The following is a 23095-nucleotide window of genomic DNA, read 5'->3' on the forward strand; positions in this document are numbered from 1 at the left end:
TGTTGCAAGATTTACGGAAGCCGTATATACGGTGAAATGGAAGCAAATAAATACGTGTATACAAGCGATCGCGGCAGCGCTCTGCGAATGGTGGTGGTAATGGTGAACTAAAGTATTCAATAGCATCGAAAATACCAATATGTGGCTTCCGAAAAATATTTCTTCTATAAAGTTCAAATAATATAAGAAGTCGACTAGCATGAGTCTCCGATATGGCGTCCATATATGGACGCCATATAGCACACGGGCGCCATATCAAATGTAAATGGTCAATATAAGGACGCCATAAGTATAGAAAGATATATATATATATATATAATAAAAAATCTAAAATTTAAACAAATTGATGTTAAAAATTACAGAAATAAAACGATTTTAAACATAATTTCATTTTAATTCTAACAATAACAACAATTTTTTACATTATTGATTGAATGACAAAATTTTTATCGATGTGAATATTATAGTAAAGCATTCCTACAATAACAGTACACAATAATTGCACATGTTTATGTAAAATTGACTAATAGTATTGCATTAACTCTTTAAATGTTAACTTGAATATATATATAAATAACTTGTAAAATCAGTAATGAAGAGATAATAAACTGTTTAGATAATAAATATTAATAAAAAAGTAAAAATAAACTGAAACACAATTATCTATAATATTGTCTTTTAAGTATTATTTAGGAATGATTATTATTCATCAATTTTAAAGGCATAAATTTATTTAAAGTGCCTGCAGTTTTTGTTTCACATTTATATAACAAGTAATTTTTAAAGCATATCAGATTTAACTGACATTGACTACTTATTTGTGTGAAACAAGGATTACAAATATAAAAATAAAATTATGAAAGTACTTCCAGAAACGCCCTTGGCACTTTTCCTTGTTTGCTGCCTTGTTTTCCCATTACATAATCTTCGTTTGATATGTCCTTTATTAAAATAACCTAAAAAGAACCATCTGTATATTGTATATAAATAAGGGTTTTTTGTTTTGTTCTTTTCTAATATCAAATATATGGAATGTAGACAAGGAGTGAAGGCTCTTATGGGCCGCGCATACAAATTTGGACCCCATTTTAAGATCAAAATTAAAATTAAAGTTTAAGGAGTCATCATTGTAGCGCTGATGCACGGGATAGTCTAGTAATGAAGTTGCACTTACAATGTCGCGCATTTTACTTATTTACATCAGTGCCGCCTTCACTTCTTGCATACATTCCACAATCCCATGTTGTGACAGAGAAGACTTTACTACAAACTTAACAGAATGAAAAGTCATAGTCTAATTCTATTTTAAATCTACTAACATTGAGCACTAAATTTAGGAAAAAAAAAGTAAAGGTAGTTATAAGAACATTTTTGATAGAAGTCTTATACAGCCTAAATATGAATATGTCTGTAAATACTTCATTAATTTCCAGTTTTGTGTAAGGATTTCACTATTTATTTTTCCTAATTAGAGTAATTGGTTAAGAGCAATTATCCGCGCATCAAATGAAATCGTCCGTTTGCCCTACTCCAGCGAATGCCGCACGCACTATCCCACCACGAATTCTGCTAGTCAGGAGGGGATCAAAGCGATATAACGAGTTTTCTTGGATGAGAATCCTTGGTTCAGATCTCGAACTCGAAGAACTCCAGCACCACCCTGTGGACCACCCCGAGGACCTGAAACCGTTACCAGAGACCGCCATCCAAAACAAAAGAGTTAGCCACCAGGAGCAGCGACCCAGAATAAGTAAGCAAATTGTATTTTCCTATTTTTACTTGTTCTGTCTTGTCATAAGTCCTGCCGAGTTTTGAACTCCACTTGAACTCTAAGTGCTGGGCGGGGTAGCGGTGACATTGTCAGGCGGCGGGTTGACTGTGAATTACATCGCCCTCGTTTTGACGAACGTAGCTAGGGCACATTAACTGAAACCGCTGGTTGACTGTGAATGACATCGCCAGTGGAAGACGTCAGGTGCTGGCCATACTGTGACGGATAGACCCAGGAAGTTGGCTGTGAATAACACCGCTTTCAGGAGAAATCTGTCGTATACAGTACATGGTGCGGCAACGGCGTTGTCAGGCAGCGGGTTGACTATGAATAACATCGCCCTCGTTTTGACGAACATAATTGGGTACCTTGACTGAAACTGCTGGTTGACTGTGAATAACATCGCCAGCGGAAGACGTTAAATGCCCAGCCTTATCGACGGATAGACCCAGGCAGTTGGCTGTGAATAACACCGCTTCCGGGAGAAATCTGTCACCGGCCGCGAGTCCAAACGTTCACCTCGCATAGACTTTGCCTCCTGTCAACCAAATTATTCCTGTTCCCGATTATCATTTGCTTATTTATGCCATTGTGTATTGATTGCTTTGCTTTCTTCTTGGCTGGTATTAACTCCGCATAATTTCCGTTGCTTTGCTAGAAATCGCCGATGATATTTATTTGTAGAATTAGAGTAGCCCGTAATTCCTTTTTCTTTGTTTCAGAGCCATTTGGGAACGGCATATTTATTGACTATTTACTACTCTGATTTGCTAACCTTCTTTTTATTTCTAGCACCAACCAAAATTAAAAACCAAATAATTATTTATGGCGTACTGTTTCTTAGAGTATTAGATTGTTTATTGTAAAATAAACCAAACACCTAATACTGAATTTGTTTACCGTACCGATTTTGTGTCCTGATTACCGATATTTAACTATGTGCAATTTTTGTATTTGTTTACAGCACCGGAAAACCGAATAGGCATTTTAATTCCGTCATAAATAATAGCTCTAACGAATTTTATTTTATTCACACCGCTTGTAAATTATTTTTACATTTCTGATTTTAGTTGTTTATAATAATTGTAATTAGAATCTATTTTACTTTTGATTGTTTCAATTTCTGTAAGCCTTAGTAATACAAAATAAATCTAGTAGAAATATTTCCAATTGTATTCATTCTTAACGCCGATAAGATTGCTAAATTCCGATCAGTAAAAAGTCTTACTATCTCTTTGTGACCTACACTGATAAGTCCGTTCATTTTGAAAGTAAAGTAACACTACACTCAGAAAACTACTCTGATTAAAAGTAAGAGAAATATAACAGACCCCTGGAGTTAAACATTCTTCACTGTAGCTATTCCGAGGGTAGGGTTCACGTGGAGTTTCCCCCATGTAAAAGATAGAGAAACTATAAACCTTTTATGTTACCTTCTTATCGCTGAAAATTGTTTGCTTGGTTTCTTATAGTCTCGAAACTTATATTTTTGTATGTAAAATTTGTGATTAGAATTAGAATTATTAAATCTGAATACATCGTACATAAAATAAACGTAATAATTATGACGAGTTTGTAGGTTAATAATGTTATATTTGCTATCATCACTATTATATTTTTCATTTTTCTTTTTTTTCTTTTTGTATTANTAGAAATAAACGGAATATATCTATTCTCATCAAAGTATATTAACCGCCATCTATCGCTTTGACATCCCATATATTTGGTTTGAATGAAAAATATTCTTTTCATATTTCACTATTCAGTGCTTAGGGATTCCTTTCAAAGTGCTGAATATGTGGACTCTTCCCAGTATATTTTTCCGTTTATGTGAACTCCAATATGTATATTATATTTTATCTTACAGTACATATGAAAACCAACGCTGTTGCCAAATTTCTTTGTTCTTCGCGACGTGTATATGTTCCGTATTCGGTCAATATTTGGTTCGATTTATATAAAAGACAGTCTCTAAATTGATAATGCGATGCGGTTTTATTTTAAATACCTGTACTATTTTTTACATTGTTATCAGTATATGTATTAATTACTATTATTATTAAAATATCTTCTTAAAATTTTTGAAGCTTTATGCATATTGCTCTAGTGGTTTTTGAGATATACATAATTTAACAAAAATTGACAAAATTTGATCGCCAAAACCACTGAAGCAATATGCACAAAGTATAAAATTTATGTACAAGTATATTGCCGTAAATGAAATGGTAGATATCCTTAATTAAACTTCTTTATGTACAGAGATGGATGGTTAACGCACTAAATTTACACCCTGTATATTTTGAGAGGCTCTTTCTATTTTTTCAAACGTGTAAATAANGGCTCTATCTAGATTTAAAAAACACAGAACGGAGAATGCCTGGAAGGAATACAAAGAACTTAGGAATTTTGTCACAATGGCGGTACGAAATGAAAAGAAGGCTTTTCTTCGACATAAGTTTGCGGTTGATCCAAAGGGGTTTTGGCGCACTTTGAGGTATTTAAATATAAATTCTGTTCCTTATGTTTACCCAGGCGATATTAGTAGTCCATCAGTTTTTAATAAGTATTTTGTCAATAGCATACCGTCTCCAAGTTCAAATAACAATAATTTTATTACCGACACCTATTCTAATAAAAATTTTTCAAATATTACCCATAAGTTTCAATTCACTTTAGTGACTGAAGAATGTATCGAAAAAATATTATCGCAAATTAAATCTAACTCTACTGGCACAGATGGCATAAATCTTAAGATGATCTTATTAGTTACACCTTTTCTTACTAGCTATATCACACATATCGTGAACAGCTGCCTTGTATCAGCTAAATTTCCATCTTTTTGGAAAAATGCTAATATTATACCCATACCTAAGGTAAATAATCCCTCTCAAACAAATCAGTTTCGTCCAATTAGTATTTTGCCTACTATATCAAAGATATTGGAAAAGGTTGTGTATGTACAATTAAGCGAATTTTTTCTTAGTAATAAAGTTATTCCTCCTACGCAATCAGGTTTTCGTTCTTTACACAGTACATCAACAGCTTTGTTACATGTTACGGATGATATATTTCGTGCATCAGACAATAAATTAAATACATGTTTGATACTCTTGGATTATAGTAAGGCTTTCGATACCTTAAATCATAGAATTCTTCACTTAAAACTTAAATACTTCGGATTAGATGAGAACGTGTTAAAATTTATGTCCAGTTACCTAGAAGGTCGCAAACAGAGAGTCAGTTTCGGTAATTCTTTTTCAGATTATGTTATGTTAAATAGAGGTGTGCCTCAAGGAAGTATTTTGGGGCCTCTGCTTTTTGCTTTATATACTGATGATTTTTCTGTTTTTTTTATTTTGTAATTCACATCAGTACGCAGATGATATGCAAATTTATTATTCTTTTACTTTAACAAACTCACATGTGGCTGCAAATAACATTAATGAAGATTTAAATAAAATTGTTGAAGTATCAGAATGTCATGGTTTAGTCTTAAATGAAAGAAAATCCCAGCTAATAATATTTGGCAGTCAGGAACTGCATAACAATAATAATTTCAAAATCAAAATAAATGGAGTTGACCTAATTTCCACGACATGTGTAAAAAATCTGGGTGTATATGTCGATTTTCGTCTAAGGTATGAGACATGTGGCACATTTGTTACAGAAGTGTTATAAACTCAAAATGCTCTACATGCATAAAGATTATCTATCAGTTGAAATTAAACTTAAACTGACTGACACATTAATTCTCTCAACTCTAGCATACTGCGATATTCTATACTGGCCCTCACTTACTGTTAAAGACAAAAACAGCCTTCAGAAATTACAAAATGCTTGTCTAAAATTCTGTTATGGTGTGCGAAAGTATGATCATGTTACACCACTTTTTGATTCTTCTAATTGGTTAAAATTGGATGAGAGATTTATTGTACATTTGGCTACATTAATATACAAGGTTATCACTTGGGAACAACCTTACTATTTGCGTGATAAATTAATTCGTGGTGCAAACACGCATCATAGAATTACTCGTCACTGTAACAAATTTGTCATGCCAAGACACTGTTCTGCAATGTTTCAACGCTCTTTTAGTTACAATGCTGTAAAACTTTACAATTCTTTACCTGCAAATGTTACCTCTTGCTCCACTGTGACTAGTTTTAAAACAGCAATTAAGAAACACATTGTTACCCTTAAAACATAGTAGTGTTTATTTACTCTGTGTATTTTTGTAAAACGGGCGGTTAGAATGAGTAGCTCTGCTAGATCTCGCCGCCATTTATATTGATTATGTTCAATAATTTGTTTTTCATATGAAAATAAAGGCATATTATTATTATTATTATTATTATTATTATTATTATTATTATTAAACTGGCGCCCGAGACTAACCGAACAAAAAAATTATAATCTGGAGTCTGTTCCTGTGACGTCACTCACCGCCGCTGGCTGCCGACCACCACTTCCGATAAAACAGTAGTCAAGGGTCGTCACAAAATTAAGTGCTCAAGCAGGGACGTCAGTGACGCCTATAAATATCGTAAATTAGAATTCGAAATTGCAAATTAAAATTCCGTTTAGAGTTGGTAATCTACCGGGGCGTCCACAAGTAAAGTCAGAACTGACCGTCACCACCAAACCAAAAAAAGTATGTTACAATTTTTATTGTTACTTATATTTTTTTTATGTGGTACAAAACTGCAGTAATCTGCAATGCTTATCTCGAGAGTAGAGCTAATGGTTCATTGTAAACAAATTATTAATATTGACGATGCTAGGATTTAAGAATTTTTCATTACGAGCACCAATCCTGCAATGTTGGTTGCCTAAGCTCAGTGATCACGTGGTGTGCAATCATTTATGAAGTTTCTGTACATATGGTGTGGAATACTGTAGATTGATACAAAATACTAAAAGCCTTACAGGACTAAGGGTACATCTTAAATATAATTCATTAATTTATTTTTAAAAAAAAATTTAAATAATAAAAAATTTCTGAGACTTTCTCCAGGGATAGAAAAATGTATTGCAAAGAATTACAGTAACAAAATGTGGGACATACGCACACAACTGTAGATGTAAATTGGTGTATACAAGTGAAATGTAATATGTCAACTCATTTATAAAAGGTTTATTTTTACCTCATTTGCAGTCAGACTTAATTCAGTAGAATCCTTCGCTTCATAATCATATAGAACTCGGGCCTTCATCATGTCTTCCGTTGGTGAATCATCAGTTTGCATGGAATTATTGGGAGTAGGAGGAACACCTGATAAACTACGGATTTAAAAATAAATTTATAATACGCATCAAAAAAGTTTAAGTCATGCAGGGGTAACTTAAAGGTGGCACATGTGTAAATTAAAAATATTTGCTCTTTTCTTTTTTATAAACGTTTTTTTTGGTAGCGCTCAGAGTACCGTTCAAAACTGAATTATAAAATATTTTCATGTTTTTTTTTTAAATGAGTTATGGAAAACTAGTTAGTAAATATTTAACCGATTATATTAAAATGTGAACATTTTGAAATGAGGTTATTTTATTTGCATAAAGTAAAAAAATGTATTAATCTCATTTTTTTCTAAAACATTTACAATTAGTGAAATTTCTAACTTTTTTATGGAGATTATACAATTGCTTTAATAAATTAGTGCATTGTATTAACTACAAACTACGTGTATTTCAGTGCAAAGAGGATCAGTTAAATAGGCAGTACTTTTAATAATAACTATTCTGGGCATCACCATCAATGTAAAACATAGCTTGACCAAACTCATTTTGTCTATGAAATATGCATATCAAGGAAAGCCCACAAATGGAGTAACAAAGACAGGAGACCTTAATACACAGACTTCATAAATGATTACAAGTCACGTAATCAGTAATTTTGTTTGGAACAGTAATTTTATTTAGTTGACGTTGGTAATAAAATTTCTTTAAAATCAAATTCAAATTACATTGAAACACAACTTTCTGTTTCACCAGCTGTGATTGGTGTAATTTTTCAGTATATTCTATTCAACCAATCAGCAATTGCATTATCTCGAGCATAGATGTAACGGTTTGTCATTATCCATTGAAAAAGAATCATTAATATTGGTGATGCCAAGATTTAGGGATCTCTTTTCCGGTACCAGTCGTGCAATGTTGGGATGTCTAAGATCAGCGGTCAGGTGGCTTGTAAACATTTATGAAGGCTCTGTAGTAGGGTAGTAGGTTCAGACAGAAAATGAACTCTGGTGCTAGTCTAGTAACACAGCATTTGAAACTCGTGGCAAGATGAATTTGGTCAAACTGTATGTCACATCAGACATTCCTATAATTTTTTACTCATTGCATTTGATTTTACAGCAACTACAAATTAGGTTACTTATGCTTAAGTAATAAATGCAGTGGCGGCCCGTGGGTTTGAATACAGGGGGGCGCATTCTGAAAAGAGGACGTACATCATAAGAGCTGCAGGGCAAAAAATCTTAAGGAATTTGAAGGTCATTGTGTTTTGCAAGTACCCCAAAATGAATACTGTTAGTGTGTACAGTAGCTACTTACAATTAGATACGATGCGAGAAATAAAATTCTAACGTGTGGGGGCTGAAGTGGATAATCGATCAACCAACCCAGTTAGGATGTAATTATGTAGATTACTGTAATAGTTCATTCTGTATAGTTTTTGAAGTTCCTTTAAAAACATGGTCATCACTAAGATGTTTATCTAAAACGGGATCAATTTTTGCACTATAGTCTATCAGTTCTAAAAATACCCCTTTGTTTACCGAGTCACTTTTTTTATTATGTCGACGAAGAGAAAGGTTACATGTACCACATAGTTTAGATATATTTTTTGAAAGAAGCAATCGATTGTTCTTAAGGGCCCCATATTCTTTAAATAGTGTTTTCCGCAAAGACAAATAATTTCAAACACTTAATAACTGAATAATCTAAAGCTTATCAAATAATAGGAATGTTATGTCATGCCACCTGAGTATTTTCAAAGACGCCGCAGTAAAACGAATAAATAGGTGCAAAAAACGATCAAACCATCAATGTTTTAGGTACTGAAATCTACGAAAATATGAACTTTTTTATATACAACTCCACATGTAAATATTCTTATAACATTTACTTGCTTAGTCCTACATATAAAATTGTTTACTTTTATTTATAAATACCTGAAAATAATTCTTAAAATGTGGGGTTAGAATAACAGCAAATGCATGTTTACAAACGTTTTTTTTACTTATTATTTTATTTGAGTAAATTTAAATGGTAACAATGAATAAACAAAACATCAAGGATTTTATTTTTGTGCTTACTTTTGTCCTACACGTTTTACTTTTAAAGATTTCAGTACATAAAAACGCCAGAAATTTCACTATGTCTCAGCCTGGAATATGGCCACCTTAACTGTTTCGTTATGACTATTTACTATTTATTTGTTCTACATAAGCACTATTTAAACAAGAAGCAATATTTACTCTTCCTAAAAGTAAAAAAACTCACCAACTTATTTTTGTGTTTAGGATAATTTTCATGTTTCTTAATTTTAATTTCTAAATGTTTCAAATCAGAAACTCCAGTTTTTATCCAGTTTTCTTCGCCTCCTCCAAACAATAAACATACAAAACAAAAAAATCTATTTGTTTGGTCACAACCACACAACCACAGGGTCTTATCATAAATGTTTTTATCAAATTTGCGAATAAAAGCCGGCCTACTTTTGCACTCTTTCTGTACCTGAACTAAATTCAACACTGGCATTGGACATCCGTTATTTTTCAATTCGACTTTTTCCTTTAAACTTAAATTACTAATAACAAGTTTTTTTATTTCACAAACCCTCATTTTAAACTTAAACTTATAAAATATAATGTCTTAAAAAGCGCCAAAGCAAAAACAAAACACGTATAACAACACTACAGTGATACGGGATACTGCCACATGGAGTACCAAAACAAAGCGCACGAGCCTATCGTCGCCTACCCCTCCACGTGCCAATTTGTCCAATCATATGTAAAAATATGCTTGCGCGGTGGACTACGATTTCACCGTCCGCGATGGTTAAACATAAGTCTTTGGTACGATCATAGATAGCAGATGGCATTAATCTACGTTCACGGAGTACATGCACTTTATGCAACCAACCTAACATCCAAGAGATATAGAATGCATGCTATTTAGATTTCTTATTGATTTAAATATTATTTTAAGTTTATAGTTTGAAAATATCTGGGGGGGGGGGGGAGTCCCAGAGTCCTCTTTCACAAGCCGCCACTGAATAAATGTATAAATTTTATAACTTTATTAAAGGTTTTAAATACTTCTTAATGACGAGTGGAGTAATTTATTTGAAATATACTTTTAAACGAAAACCCAGAATAATTTTTTACATTTGTACTGCAGATTATGTTCTAAGTTAAAGAAAATGGAAGATTATACAGAGGAAAAATTATCATCTGGACAGGATATATTTATTGGTATAAAAGGATCATTATAGGATTTCTCAGTATTATTGGGATTTAAAGATTCAAGATCCTCGCTGTTAAGTCTTAAAACAGGTCCTGGTTTCATCACACTGAAACATTTATATGCAATTAAAAAATGCAATATAAAATCTAAAGGCAGCCTAATATGTCACTTTTTTAATCTACATTTATAAACTACAAAAAAAACTGATTTGAATTTGGCAACTTTAAAAAAATTTCATTTGTATGATTACTAAATTAAAAATATATAACAGTTTTTGATCTTTTTAATATATTATCAGTTAGTTTTTAATCTCGGGAAGACAAGTATATTTTTGAAATACCAAAAGAAAAAATGTCATAATTATGTAATATATTACTATTTAAATCCATAACCGTAATCACACCTTGCTAATTCTCTCTGTAGATCTGTCATGATTGTTGTGCACTGGGAGTAAAATCGAGCTTGAGTGTCAACAAATTCATGTAAACATCTTAAGTGTGCTGCATGTGAACTACTTATACCTTCCAATAATAATTTTGTTATCTCAGCCTGCCTATCGAATTCTGACTGAGCAATCCTTAAATCTCTCTCTGCCTGAAAAATAAATAAATAAATAAAAAATATTTATCATAAATGTTAATTACATAATTTTTATGTAATGTATTAATTTTGTAACTCAACTATTGAGCTGATTGTCATGCATAAGTATTTTTGTACAATTTAAGTATGTACAATAATTGTATTTTTTTTTGACGGAAGAGATGTATTTTTTCCTATTCTACATTTGTATTCATATACCTGTTCCAAAGCAACTTCTGGAGAAATTCCATCCTTCTAATTGAAGATTGCATGAAAATTTGTTTTTATCAATAAAATCATTATAAAATATAATAAATATTTTTAAAATATATATAATAATATAATATACAATCAATTACAATCTATTCAAAATTATATTTGAATGGATGACATAATTATTTTCGAGAAAGTGAAAATGTTATGCAATTACAAATAATTTTTATGAACAATTTACTTTTTTCAAGTATGTCCTCACAATAATAAAAAAGTGGAATACTATAGGGTTTTCCAGAAAGTTTGATAGTGTTAATTCGATCAATAGTATCATTGATCTTGTCATTAGATTACTCTGATGAATTTTTTTTTTGGTCATATAAGAGAAAATTAGAGATGGGTAGTATTTATATGATTCATACAAACAGTGCCTTTTCTTGGGAATTAAATGATACAAGTCTCAAGTGAAATGATAATTCATACCATACACCAACAGTGCAGTGCTAAGTGATTTAGCCTGTCTGCATTTTCAAATATCATGCTACAGTACAGTAAGAGCTAGGAGCTAGGTATGATTCAGTTCTTTTCTTGATATTTGCCATAAACAAAGCTTCATTTTTTATACAAAGCTCTTAAAAAATATTAGAATGACAAATTTCATCAGATTTTTTTCAAAATGAAGATTACTGTTTATATGTACTCATATACCAATCTTTATGTGATATTGCATTCGATAACACACTAAAGCACTAAATAAAAATCGGGAGCTAAGAGTGGTAAACATCAACCCTTAGTGTATGTTCCATCCACTGCCTTATCATACCTAGCTGAATGTTGTATTATTTATGTATTAAAAATTGTGATATGAAAGATACAAATTTTTCAATATGCTATGAATTTCCAATTTAGATCAATCAAACTTTATATCACTGTAACTGCAAGAAATCCAAATCTGTAAAAACATATTGCATGTTCCATTTAAGAAATGCATATTCCAGCTATATCTCGATAATACGATTTGAATGAATATTGTTTCCTGCACTCTTATTCTGATTCACTTCTTATATTTCGAAAAATAAATAGAGTAACATTTATGGTGACCAACTTGGTAAAATTTTAGAATTATTCATACGTAGAAAATTATTATAAAAACTTCATTGTAATTTTGAAAAAAAAACTGTCGAGATTTTTTTTAAATCAAATATACTGTCACAAATATTTAAAAAATCTTATTTATTCCATCTGTAATATTCATTTTTGAGAATAAAATTTATTAGAACAAACTTACAGAAGGCTGACCCAGCATACTTCTTGCTTTTCGAACTCGATTTTTACAAGCATCCAAGTCTAATCTGTAATATAAGACCTTTTTCAACAAAAATTCAATTAAGAAGTCAAAAGTTTACCTTTTTGTTTCTAATAAGTTTTTTTCTTTCATAATGGTCCTCATTTCAGTTTCTAAAAACTTTCGCAGTGGTTGTGTAAAACACATTCCAGCAGAACCAATGAAATCTCTATCTGTTTGTCCCAACTTTTGCTCCCATTGTCCAACTTTAATTAAAGAGTTGCCATATGCAGTACCAGGTCCAAATGCATTACCGGCTTCTACCATTTCAATACCTAAATATTCGAGATTACTTAATCTCGAGGGACGTTTTTTTTCAATTTTTTCATAAATATAATCTTCAATTCTATTTCCTGGATTTGGTATTAAAACTGCTTCTGCATTTCTTACAATTTTTTCTGTAAAGCTTTTAGTATTTTCAGCTCTTTCCCATAAATTTTCGAAATGTCCATCTAACTCTGTTTTTTCTGATGTGCCTAATTTTTCTTCAGTTAACTATATACATATAAAATATATATAATTATGTACTATAATTTACCTATAATTAAAAATTGATTACCTGAACTACCCTACTTAAGGCTGCTCCAGCATCCTTTACAATTTTTTTCATATTAAAATCCATATTAATTTTTTAGTTTTATAATATATAATTTATACTTGTATGCAATTTTTGTAGTGACATAAGAAATAACAATGTTTTCACTTTTCAGTTTTCACTCGCTTGAATTCTTGTATTGATTCTGTTATTTCTATCACCACCACAAAATATATAATATTAATAGATCACCACTTTCCAGACGACACCATAGAAAATATAGAACTAACGACTAACGTTTTCTATGGACGACACTAATTGTAACACCGCGCCATTATTCTATGGCTAGAAATTGGCCTCAATGATTTGGGATCGAGGGGGATTATCCCTCTTTATCCTGCCTCATCTCGTGTAGGCCTGGACAGCCTTCGTAGGTGGGCCCCATCCGTCGTCTACCCCGACCGCAAATGCGGCCGGTGTAGGCGCTTTGTGGGACCTCCTTTTGTCCTGGCTGGGCCCCGCCGGCTAGGGCCCTTTCTTCTGGCGCTCTTCTTGCTTCGCCGGCTCGTCTGTGTAAACCCCGGGGGTGTGTCATGTTTATGTGTGGTATGGTTGGGTAGGGTAGTGCGGCTATGCAGCCTGGGATGCGCTTTGCTAAGGTGGCCCTTAGGCTAGCGCGGGAGGGGAGGGGTAAGGAGGGTATGGGGGGTGTGTATGTGTGTGTGTGTGTGTCGTTGTCTTCGTTTCTTGATCCTGGCTGTCTCTGAAACAGAAAAGGTTAGCTGGCAGGGGGGGGGGTCATTGGGGTGGTCACCCAGGGTCGCGCCATTATTCTATGGCTAGAAATTGGCCTCAATGATTTGGGATCGAGGGGGATTATCCCTCTTTATCCTGCCTCGTCTCGTGTAGGAATCTTGGATTTGAATGCGGAATTTTCGGTGGTGGCCCTTTGAGTCGATGACTCGCGAGCCGGTACGGGAATAGGGTACGTCAGGGTCACCGCGGAGTTTTTCCTAAATCTGCCTATTTTGAGTCCACGAATCTGTGGTTTTCCGTTGTACTCGTTATTCTGGGACACCCTGTATATATATATATTTTATAATTGACAAGAAGAAGAGGTTATAAGTAAGGTTATGTTATTTTTAATTTTACAGCTGTCAAATCATTTGTTTTTGTGTCAAATAAAATATTTATAAAATCTTTAAATTCAAGTAACATTTAGGACATCGCAAAAATGAATGCAAGTAGTAACAAGTATATTCAAGTGGCTGGTAGCAGTGCCGGAATAACAAGTAGTGATAAGGTTGTACAAGATATTTTAAATACATTTACAGACCTTAGGCATTACTCCAGAGAAATAGAAAATGAATTAAAAACTACAGAAAATCAGTCTATTAAAGTGTATATGAAAGAAAGCGAAAATATAGCAAGTTTACATAATCAAATCTCAGCATGTGATCAGATTTTAGAGAGAATGGAAAATATGCTTTTGGATTTTCAAAACGATCTTGGAAGTATTAGTAGTGAAATATTAACTTTACAACGCAAGTCAATATCAATGAGTCAAGAACTGACTAATCGACAAGCTATCAGAGGTCAGTTGAGTCAGTTTATAGATGATATATCAGTTCCAGAAACATTAATTGTTGGTATAATGGATCTACCAGTTACCGATAAAGAATTTTTAACACAATTACAAATTTTAAATCATAAAATTGGTTTTATAAAAGAACAGAGTTTCAAAGATACAAAATCATGTCAAGATGTTAAAGATATTTTAGAGAAGTTAAGAATTAAAGCCATGTCGAAAATTCGAGCATATTTACTAGAACAAATCTCAAAATTTCGTAAACCAATGACAAATTATCAAATACCTCAAAATAATTTACTGAAACATAAAGGTCATTATGAATTTTTACTTTCCAACGAAAGAAACATTGCAGAAGAGGTTACAAATGAGTATGTAGATACTATGAGTAAAATTTACTATTCCTATTTTAAGTCCTATGATAGTCGAATAATGAAACTGCAGTATGAGGAAACTACCTCAAAAGATGACTTAATGGGTATTGAAGACACAGCTACAAGAGGCCTTTTTAACAAATCTCTGAAACATAAAGCTACAGTATTTACTATTGGAAATAGAGGAGATGTATTGGCACAACAGCTTGAAGCTCCTATTATAGTTCCTCATGCAGAAACCAAAAACAGGGTAAAATTTTTCATATATATATACTTAATGTTAGAGGATGTTTTATTTTTATAATAAAAAAAAATAAATACACTGCATTATTCTTTAAGTAACTATATTATATATGAATGAAATTAAGTGTTATTTGTTTCTACTCAATAGTTTAGCATGACTTGAAATAAATGAAAATAAAAAATAAAGCGTTTCCGTATGTAGATTTCACCATTACAGTTTGGCCGAGCATTTTGGTCATTTACACGCTGTACTACTTTATGTTCTTTTAGTGTCATAGTGTAATTTTTAAATAATTTAAATATTGCTATTATTTTAGTATCCATTTGAATCATTATTCAGAAGTGTGCAATACGCTTTAGTTGACAATGCTTGCCGAGAATATTTATTTATATGTGAATATTTTATGGTAAAAAATCAACCAGCACTGGACTTATTTAACAAAATCATGGGAAGAACTTTAAATTTATTACAGGTAAATAAATACAGATTTTTAGAAGCAGTATAATTTAATTATTTATTTACTTTTTAGAAAAACGTTGAAACTTACACAGCCAGCTGTTACGATTCAATTGCAATATTTTTAAGCTTTCATTTGGTACTAAGATATAAAATAATGTGCCACAAGAGATGCGTGCCTGCATTAGATGAGTACTGGGAAAATTTGGAAAAAATATTACTTCCTAGATTTGAACATATTGTTCAGTTAAATATTAACAGTATAAGAGACTGTGATGTCACTAAATTCAATTTAGAGTTGGGACCCCATTATGTATGTTACACATTTTGTTGGTCATAGTTATAGTAGAAAAGAATAAACTGTTGGCTTAATAAGAACAGTTCATTATACTAAGTGTCCCTAAACTTTTTGGAGCAAGTTGAAATAAGATAAAAACCTACACTTTTTTCCTAATGGCGTCTCTTTCTGATACTTTATTAAATCAGCTTTTTTATATAACATCCAGCAGAGGTTATACTTTTACAAATTTTTTATTTAAAATTGTGTTTAATGTTACCTTCAATTATCTTGAAATTGTTCGTTATATCGACATTCAAGAGGTATACCATTTTTATAGAATTTAAAAAAATCTAATCCCAAATATTTAAAAGTAATTTTAGAGGAACCTTCGTTCCTATGAAACTGTTTTTTTTAAATACGTAATTGTAATTATGTCTGAGTTTGCAGGTTGATAGTGGGTTGCTTTCCAAGTCTTCTGAGTGGAAGTTGTAATAAGAAAACCAATTTGGTAACTTTGGTCACTTTAGATTATGAAAAAAATTATTTAAATTTTTATATTATTTAAACTTTATTAATATCCCCCTAAAAACTTCACTAAGTTTAGGGACAGATGCATATTATAATTTCAATTGTCCCAGAAATAAGTGCCAAAATTTTAACAATTACAGATTTAGGCATTGATATAGATCTACTCAATGGGCTATAACAAAGAAATTAGACAAGTAAAAAGAAAGTCTTGGAGGAGATACTGCATGATTATTTCTGATTTACCTAGCAGCTTCAGAATATTCTCTATAGAGATCAGACACAGGATAGCTTCTATATATAGTCTCTAGAAGAGAAATCCTGAAGCTTGTAATACAAACTACTTTAATCCTTAATAATAATCATAATAATAATAATAGTAGTTGTAATGTATTATCACCAACTTTAGAAAGCCGATTTAATGATCTATTACAAGGGACTGCTTGGTAGCTAGGAAAGTTATGACAATACCAGTTCATGAAGGGATCAAATCATTTGACCGGACTGGATATTATAAAAATGTATGTTTTTGAATAATCTGAAAATGGTGTCCACCAGTACGCCTACCAGATGCGAAAATCGACAGAAGTGGTACTAAATACCCTGTTCTGAATTATCATCCAAACCTTCCAAAAGAAGGAGATTGTGGTGTCAGATTGTTTTGACATCGATTAGTAAATAGGTAACCTGGGAACTCTAATAGGCCTATGTACTGGGCATTGCAGGTTAAGGTACCACCTACACAATCTGGGCTTTGTCGAAGAGGGAGTTTAGAGGGTGAAGAAATGGCAGAACATATATTACTTGTACCGTAGGGAAAGAACGGCAAGATGTAGTTTTTGTTGAAGGATCTGGACAGAACCTTACCCAACAAGGTTATCGGCTAACTTAGTAAATTAAACCTGTTGGATGAAATATAGTTTTAGGAGTGAGCTACAATAGAGCATAAAGTCGCAGTGGAGGACTAGTTTTTGGCCCAGTCTCCAGAAACTTACCTACTATTTTATATTTCTTTAATTTATATTAATATTATTTAATAGGTACAGAATACCTATTAAAAATGTGAGTTTACAAATCTATTAGACAAAAGTTGTTGCTTGAGATCAGTTAAATACGTGGTTAAAATTTTGACACATATTTTGGGCATACCCAGTATTTAAATGAGAGCATATTGATACTAAAATATTTGTTTTCCCATATTTATACAAATTTTAATGAATTAAAGAAATGGTCATTAAGTGACGTTAGTTGTATTTTATTAACTTTTTTTTTTAGATTGCAAGGCGTTATGCAGAATTTAGTGCTGCGTTGGTAAGCATAAGTGAAAATTTTCCGAATGAACTTGTTAACAAACTTTTGGCAGAACTTCAGGAAGAGGTTGAAATGTTTATTTTTCGAATGGCTGGAGCTTTTACTGAACGTAAAGAACAGCTTATATTCCTCATTAATAACTATGACATGATATTAAATATTATTATGGAAAGGACAAGAGATAATTCAAAAGAGGCAGAAACATTTAAGTCTAGATTGGCTGCCAAAAGTGGGGAGTATGCAGAGCAAATACTATTTCCTCATTTTGGTGAAATGATACAGTATGTTAAAGAATGTGAACACTACTTTGAAAATGCTAAGATAAAAGAACTTAAAGAAATGGAACCGAAGTCTGTAGATATTGTGCGGAATTTCTCTACAAATTGGAAAAAGTCTTTGGAGGAATTGAATAGAGAAGTGCTTCTTTCGTTTCCTAATCTAGTAACAGGTTCAAGTTTACTTCAACTAGCATTAACACAATTAGTGCAATATTACCACAGGTTCCATAAACTTCTAAGCCCTTCTGTTAGATCTCAGCTTGTTAACATTCATCTTATTATGGTAGAAATGAAGAAGTATAAGACGTCTTTTTGATGGCCTTCAATGTAATATTTTGAAACTATTAATTAAAACATAAATTCCGTACTTATTTTAATTATTGATTTTACATGTTTGTGCATAATTTTTATAAATTGTATTTATTATATATTTTTTTGATGCAATGTTTTAAATATTCCCTTTCATATTTTGATTTGTTGTTTCGAAAAGTTCTGAATTATAACTATATACAAGGAAGTAGATTAAGCATTAATAACTCTTCAGAAAAAAATGCTCCATAATTATTTTGCAGGAAACGATAAAATATTCATTTATTTATATACACTACTATATTAAAATTATATAGTGTGTCTGGTTTTTTATGTTAGCAAATGTAAGTAAACTGGTGAAATCAAGAGGGGCTATTTTTTATGGGTAGATCCCTGAAAAGTCATCATTTGTGCAACTATTAGCAAAATATAACGCAAGATTATCCTAATTGCTCCACTACAATTTGGTACCAAAATTGAAAGAGAAAAATTTTGGTGCACCACCCTGCCCAACCATAAACATGACACAACTCCCGGGGTATACACAGACGAGCCGGCGAAGCAAGAAGAGTGCCAGAAGAAAGGGCCCAGCCAGGACAAAAGGAGGTCTCACAAAGCGCCTACACCGGCCGCATTTGCGGTCGGGGTAGACGACGGATGGGGCCCACCTACGAAGGCTGTCCAGGCCTACACGAGATGAGGCAGGATAAAGAGGGATAATNTAAAATGATACGCCACTGCCTATGAGGGAATGTAAACACAACTTCGTCACCCTTCCCATGAACTATTGTGGCTTCAAGCCACATAGGTATAAATTATGTATCTATGTCTTTTCTTGATCTGTGAACTTATCCGTTGTGGAATACATTTCCTATTTACATTACATATATGCCAACAAAAACTCTCATTGCATATCAGAAGGAGTGGCAGTTTTTAACGCCAATCATGTGGTCCATATGGGAAAATTGGACAAAATTAATTTAAATTTAGAAATTTATTTTGTGTCAGCAAACTAGTGCCCTTACTTACTAACAACCCTCATGAAATTCAGGGAGTATTATCTATCGGCAATAATATTTTGAAAATTTCTTCATGGCTAGAAATTGGCCTCAATGATTTGGGATCGAGGGGGATTATCCCTCTTTATCCTGCCTTGGGGGGGGTGTCATGTTTATGTGTGGTATGGTTGGGTAGAGTAGTGCGGCTATGCAGCCTGGGATGCGCTTTGCTAAGGTGGCCCTTAGGCTAGCGCGGGAGGGGAGGGTTAAGGAGGGTATGGGGTGTGTGTGTGTGTGTGTGTGTGTCGTTGTCTTCGTTTCTTGATCCTGGCTGTCTCTGAAACAGAAAAGGTTAGCGGGCAGGGGGGGGGTCATTGGGGTGGTCACCCAGGGTCAAAAAGTTGGTGTCTAGGTCTTTTGTGTTTGTCGGTCACGTCGGGTACGTAGTCAACGGCTTGCCTGAGGAGGGGATTGTCATGTCTAGCGGCTACGTCAAATCGTTTCTCCGCGTTTTGTCTTATTGTCTGTGTAGCGTTTGTGTATTGTAAGTCTCGTAATATGTCAGTGTTTCTTACGTACCAGGGCGCGTCGGTGGCCGTGCGGAGGGCTATGTTTTCCACAGCCTGTAATGACTTTAAGTGGCTTTTTGCCGCGTGACCCCACGCCGTGGAGGCGTAGGTTAGCTGCGGTTGAAGTACCACCTTGATAAGCGTTCGCTTATTCCTTAAACTGAGGGTGTTTCCACCTTTGAGTAAGGGATAGAGCCTAGCCCTGGTGGTCTTCGCTCGCGCCACCGTCTCCACGATGTGCGGTTTCCACGTGAGACGCTGGTCCATCGTCACGCCCAGGTATCGTGTTTGTCGATTCCAGGAGATAGGTTCCTGGGATAGTGTCAGTCTGTCGAGGTTTTGTGGGATTTTTCGTTTGGTAAAAAGGATAGCCGAACTTTTGTTGGGATTAATTTTGACTTTCCACCTGTTGCACCAGGTTTCAAGTTGGTCTAAGGAGTTTTGGAGGAGGGAGACGGAATATCTAGGATCTACGGATTGGGATGTGATTGTCAGGTCGTCGGCGTATAAGTATATGTTGGTGTTGGGGGGATGTGGGATGTCGGAGTTGTAAATGGTGTATAGGTGTGGGGACAGGACGGTGCCCTGGGGGACACCGGCCTCCATGGGACGGGTGGTGGAAAGGGAATCTTGGATTTGGATGCGGAATTTTCGGTGGTGTAGGTAGGATTTTATGAGTTTGGTAAAGGATATGGGATATTGGTTGGTGAGCATTTTCATCAGTAGGCCTTCATGCCAAACCGTATCGAAGGCCTTTGCGACGTCCAGGAAGACAGCACCAGTGTACTGTCCCCTGTTGAAGGCCGCCGTGATGTGCTCGGTAAGGCGAAGGATTTGGAGTTCAGTGGAGTGATTGGGTCGGAAGGCGAACTGCTCGTCTGGAATGACTTGCAGTTCTTGGGAGTGGGTTCTTAGACGGGTTAGGATAATTTTTTCTACCACTTTGCTCATAGCCGGGAGCAGGCTAATGGGCCGGTAGTTGGATGGGATGGTGTGATCTTTGTTGGGTTTTGGGATAAGGATTATGTTTGCTGTTTTCCAGCGGGTAGGGAAGTGTCTTAGTCTGAGTGTCGCGTTTGTTATGTTTAGTAGGGCCATGAGGCCCTTGTGTGGTAGTCGTTTAAGTGTCGTGTTATGTATATTGTCGGGTCCGGGGGCTTTTCTGTTTTTAAGTCTGCGTATTGTCAGTCTTAGTTCGTCAGGTGTTGCGGGGGGGATTATGTCATTGTCTGGCTCTCTGTCGACGCGTCGGGCCGCGCGCTCAGCCACTATCTCGAATTCCTCGTCTTCGTCGGGCAGCTGAGGCAGTCTACACTGCAGTTCCAGGCTATCGGCGAAAGCCTCGGCCTTTTCCTGGTTCGTGTAAACCACCCCCACACTACCGTGGATTGGAGGAATTTTACGGCGAGCGGTCTGTCGCAGGGCCCTCTGCGTTTTCCAGAGGCTGTTGTCTTGTGGATCCAGCGACTCCAGGTGCCTAGCCCAGTTATCCTGGGCCAGTTCATCCAGAGCCGCCTTCACCCGTCTGTTAAGTACGTTTAAGTCATGTCTGTGTCGGGGGAGGCGGGTGCGGGTGGCAAGCCGTTTCGCACGTCGTCTGTCACGTATTAAGTTTTTTATGTCATCGGGGAGGGTGCCCCGGGGGTTTGTCAGTCGGGGGACAATAGTCTCCGTCGTAGTCTGAGTCAGGGCGTTTTTAATGTCAGTCTCAAGGGAGAGGATTGCCGCCTCCAGATCATGGGTGGTTTCGATGACTGGGAGCGCCATGTTTCCTTGCATTACTGTTCGGAAACGCTCCCAGTCAGTGAACCTCCTCGTGAAGGTGCCTTCATATCTCTGTCTTCGCCCCAGATCCAGAAATATTGGATTGTGGGCGGAAGACCCTTCGTATTGGGTGGATATTTGGGCATTTAACGGTATAGATTTTAAGAGGGCAATGTCGATAACGTCGGGGCGTCCTACGGGTCCGTAATGTGTCGGTTCTGTCGGTCCGAGTATCGTCAAGTCGTCGTGTCTGTCTTGGTAATTCAGCAGGACGCGACCTCTTGTGGTCGTCGTCCCGCTGTGCCATCGGGGACTTCGTTTTGAAGTCCCCGATGGCAATTGTCTGGGGCCAGGAAAGGATTTTGCCTAAGTCATTGTCAAGTAGTGGTAGTCTGGGTGGGTGGTAACAGAACACCACCGCAACGTCTCCATGCCGTAGCGATCTCACCGCTATCGTCACGGCCTCTGTGTTTTGAGTTTGGAGCCGCTGCAGCGGATAGTGGTCGATGCACTTCTTTACTATGAGTGCAACACCACCCCCGTTACGGTTTCTGTCATGTCTGTATATGTCATAGTCAGGGATGGAGGTACGGGATGTTTAGACGGTTCAAGATGTCCATGAGTTCCGTTTTTTTGGCCCGGAACCCGTCAAGGTTCCAGGACGAAATTCTCAGCGAGGAGGGTTGGGAGGGCCGACGAGCCATTAGAAGTCGAATACTTTTTGCATATTCGACACCATGGTCGTCAGCTGGACGCAGAAGTCCTGAAGACGCTTTGTTGCGTCAATCAGGGCCGCCGCGCCCGGTTGGGATGGTGTCGTGTCTGTGTGTGCGTGTGGTGAGGTGTGTTTTTGTTTTTGTGTGTTTTGTGTTTTTCAGGTCATGTCAGCGTATGTGCGTCCCGGGGTTGTGTTTGGGGTGGGTAGGAGAGGCTGTCTGTGTTCTTCAATGGTTTGATGAAAACTTAATTTTGGATTTTTCTTGGACCATGAAGAGCAACCTTGAACTGAACAATAATAGTTTGACAGTTTCTTCTTTCTATCCATAAATGCTGAAGTTTTTCTCACACTGTTTTCTTAAAATAACAGTGTTCAAAAAACGAACACAACACAGTTTTAAATAAAATACAAAACGAAATGTCACGTCACACACAGGAGAAATGTTTACCTTGTTTCGCTAGTATCACTTGCCACCGCCAGAGGGCGAGCTCTTAGCTGCATTCGCGATTAAAAACAAATTATTAATTATTGACTTGACTTCTAATTTTTAAGTTAGTATAACTCCCCGGTATATCTACTAAACTCATTATAAAATAAAACTGGTTATTTGCTTACTTCACTCGTATTTATTATGTTACATTCACTTGGGACATATTACAGTCACTAGATATATGTTATCTCGCGCCATTATTCTATGGCTAGAAATTGGCCTCAATGATTTGGGATCGAGGGGGATTATCCCTCTTTATCCTGCCTCATCTCGTGTAGG

At 35.1% G+C, this 23095-nt stretch overlaps 2 protein-coding genes across 3 annotated transcripts; one reads left to right on the forward strand and one right to left on the reverse strand.

Annotated features, from left to right (window-relative positions):
- Positions 1 to 396: 396 nt before the first annotated feature.
- On the reverse strand, positions 397 to 13168 carry LOC108912553 (endophilin-B1). 2 transcript variants are annotated; one of them, XM_018717806.1, is made up of 6 exons: positions 12937 to 13168; positions 12439 to 12872; positions 12321 to 12384; positions 10644 to 10834; positions 6916 to 7051; positions 397 to 956 (listed from the first exon to the last, which is right to left on the reverse strand). In XM_018717806.1, the coding sequence occupies exons 1-6, from the start codon at positions 12997 to 12999 to the stop codon at positions 855 to 857; spliced, it is 990 nt and encodes a 329-aa protein (XP_018573322.1). In that variant the 5' UTR covers positions 13000 to 13168; the 3' UTR covers positions 397 to 854. The 2 variants fall into 2 exon arrangements, with proteins under 2 accessions (XP_018573322.1, XP_018573323.1); XM_018717807.2 differs by lacking the exons at positions 397 to 956; positions 6916 to 7051 and adding an exon at positions 10091 to 10346.
- Positions 13169 to 14069: 901 nt separating this feature from the next.
- LOC108912548 (vacuolar protein sorting-associated protein 52 homolog) lies at positions 14070 to 18364 on the forward strand. Its single transcript, XM_018717799.2, has 4 exons — positions 14070 to 15124; positions 15435 to 15590; positions 15648 to 15887; positions 17655 to 18364. Exons 1-4 carry the CDS (start codon positions 14147 to 14149, stop codon positions 18282 to 18284), a joined length of 2004 nt encoding a protein of 667 aa, XP_018573315.1. The 5' UTR covers positions 14070 to 14146; the 3' UTR covers positions 18285 to 18364.
- Positions 18365 to 23095: the final 4731 nt, after the last annotated feature.

This window comes from Anoplophora glabripennis, unplaced genomic scaffold (assembly GCF_000390285.2).
Source record: "Anoplophora glabripennis isolate ALB-LARVAE unplaced genomic scaffold, Agla_2.0 scaffold1092, whole genome shotgun sequence".
Taxonomy (NCBI): Eukaryota; Metazoa; Arthropoda; class Insecta; order Coleoptera; family Cerambycidae; genus Anoplophora; species Anoplophora glabripennis.

What these genes read in the sequence shown, in the direction of transcription:
- LOC108912548 (XM_018717799.2), top strand. Translation starts at nt 14,147, where the DNA reads ATGAATGCAAGTAGTAACAAGTATATTCAAGTGGCTGGTAGCAGTGCC. An exon ending in GAACTTTAAATTTATTACAG is followed by an intron (nt 15,591 to 15,647) that starts GTAAATAAATAC and finishes TTTACTTTTTAG; the next exon opens with AAAAACGTTGAAACTTACAC. An exon ending in TAGAGTTGGGACCCCATTAT is followed by an intron (nt 15,888 to 17,654) that starts GTATGTTACACA and finishes TTTTTTTTTTAG; the next exon opens with ATTGCAAGGCGTTATGCAGA.
- LOC108912553 (XM_018717806.1), bottom strand. Translation starts at nt 12,999, where the DNA reads ATGGATTTTAATATGAAAAAAATTGTAAAGGATGCTGGAGCAGCCTTA. An exon ending in GTATGCTGGGTCAGCCTTCT is followed by an intron (nt 10,835 to 12,320) that starts GTAAGTTTGTTC and finishes TTTATTTTTCAG; the next exon opens with GCAGAGAGAGATTTAAGGAT. An exon ending in TAAGTCTGACTGCAAATGAG is followed by an intron (nt 957 to 6,915) that starts GTAAAAATAAAC and finishes GGTTCTTTTTAG; the next exon opens with GTTATTTTAATAAAGGACAT.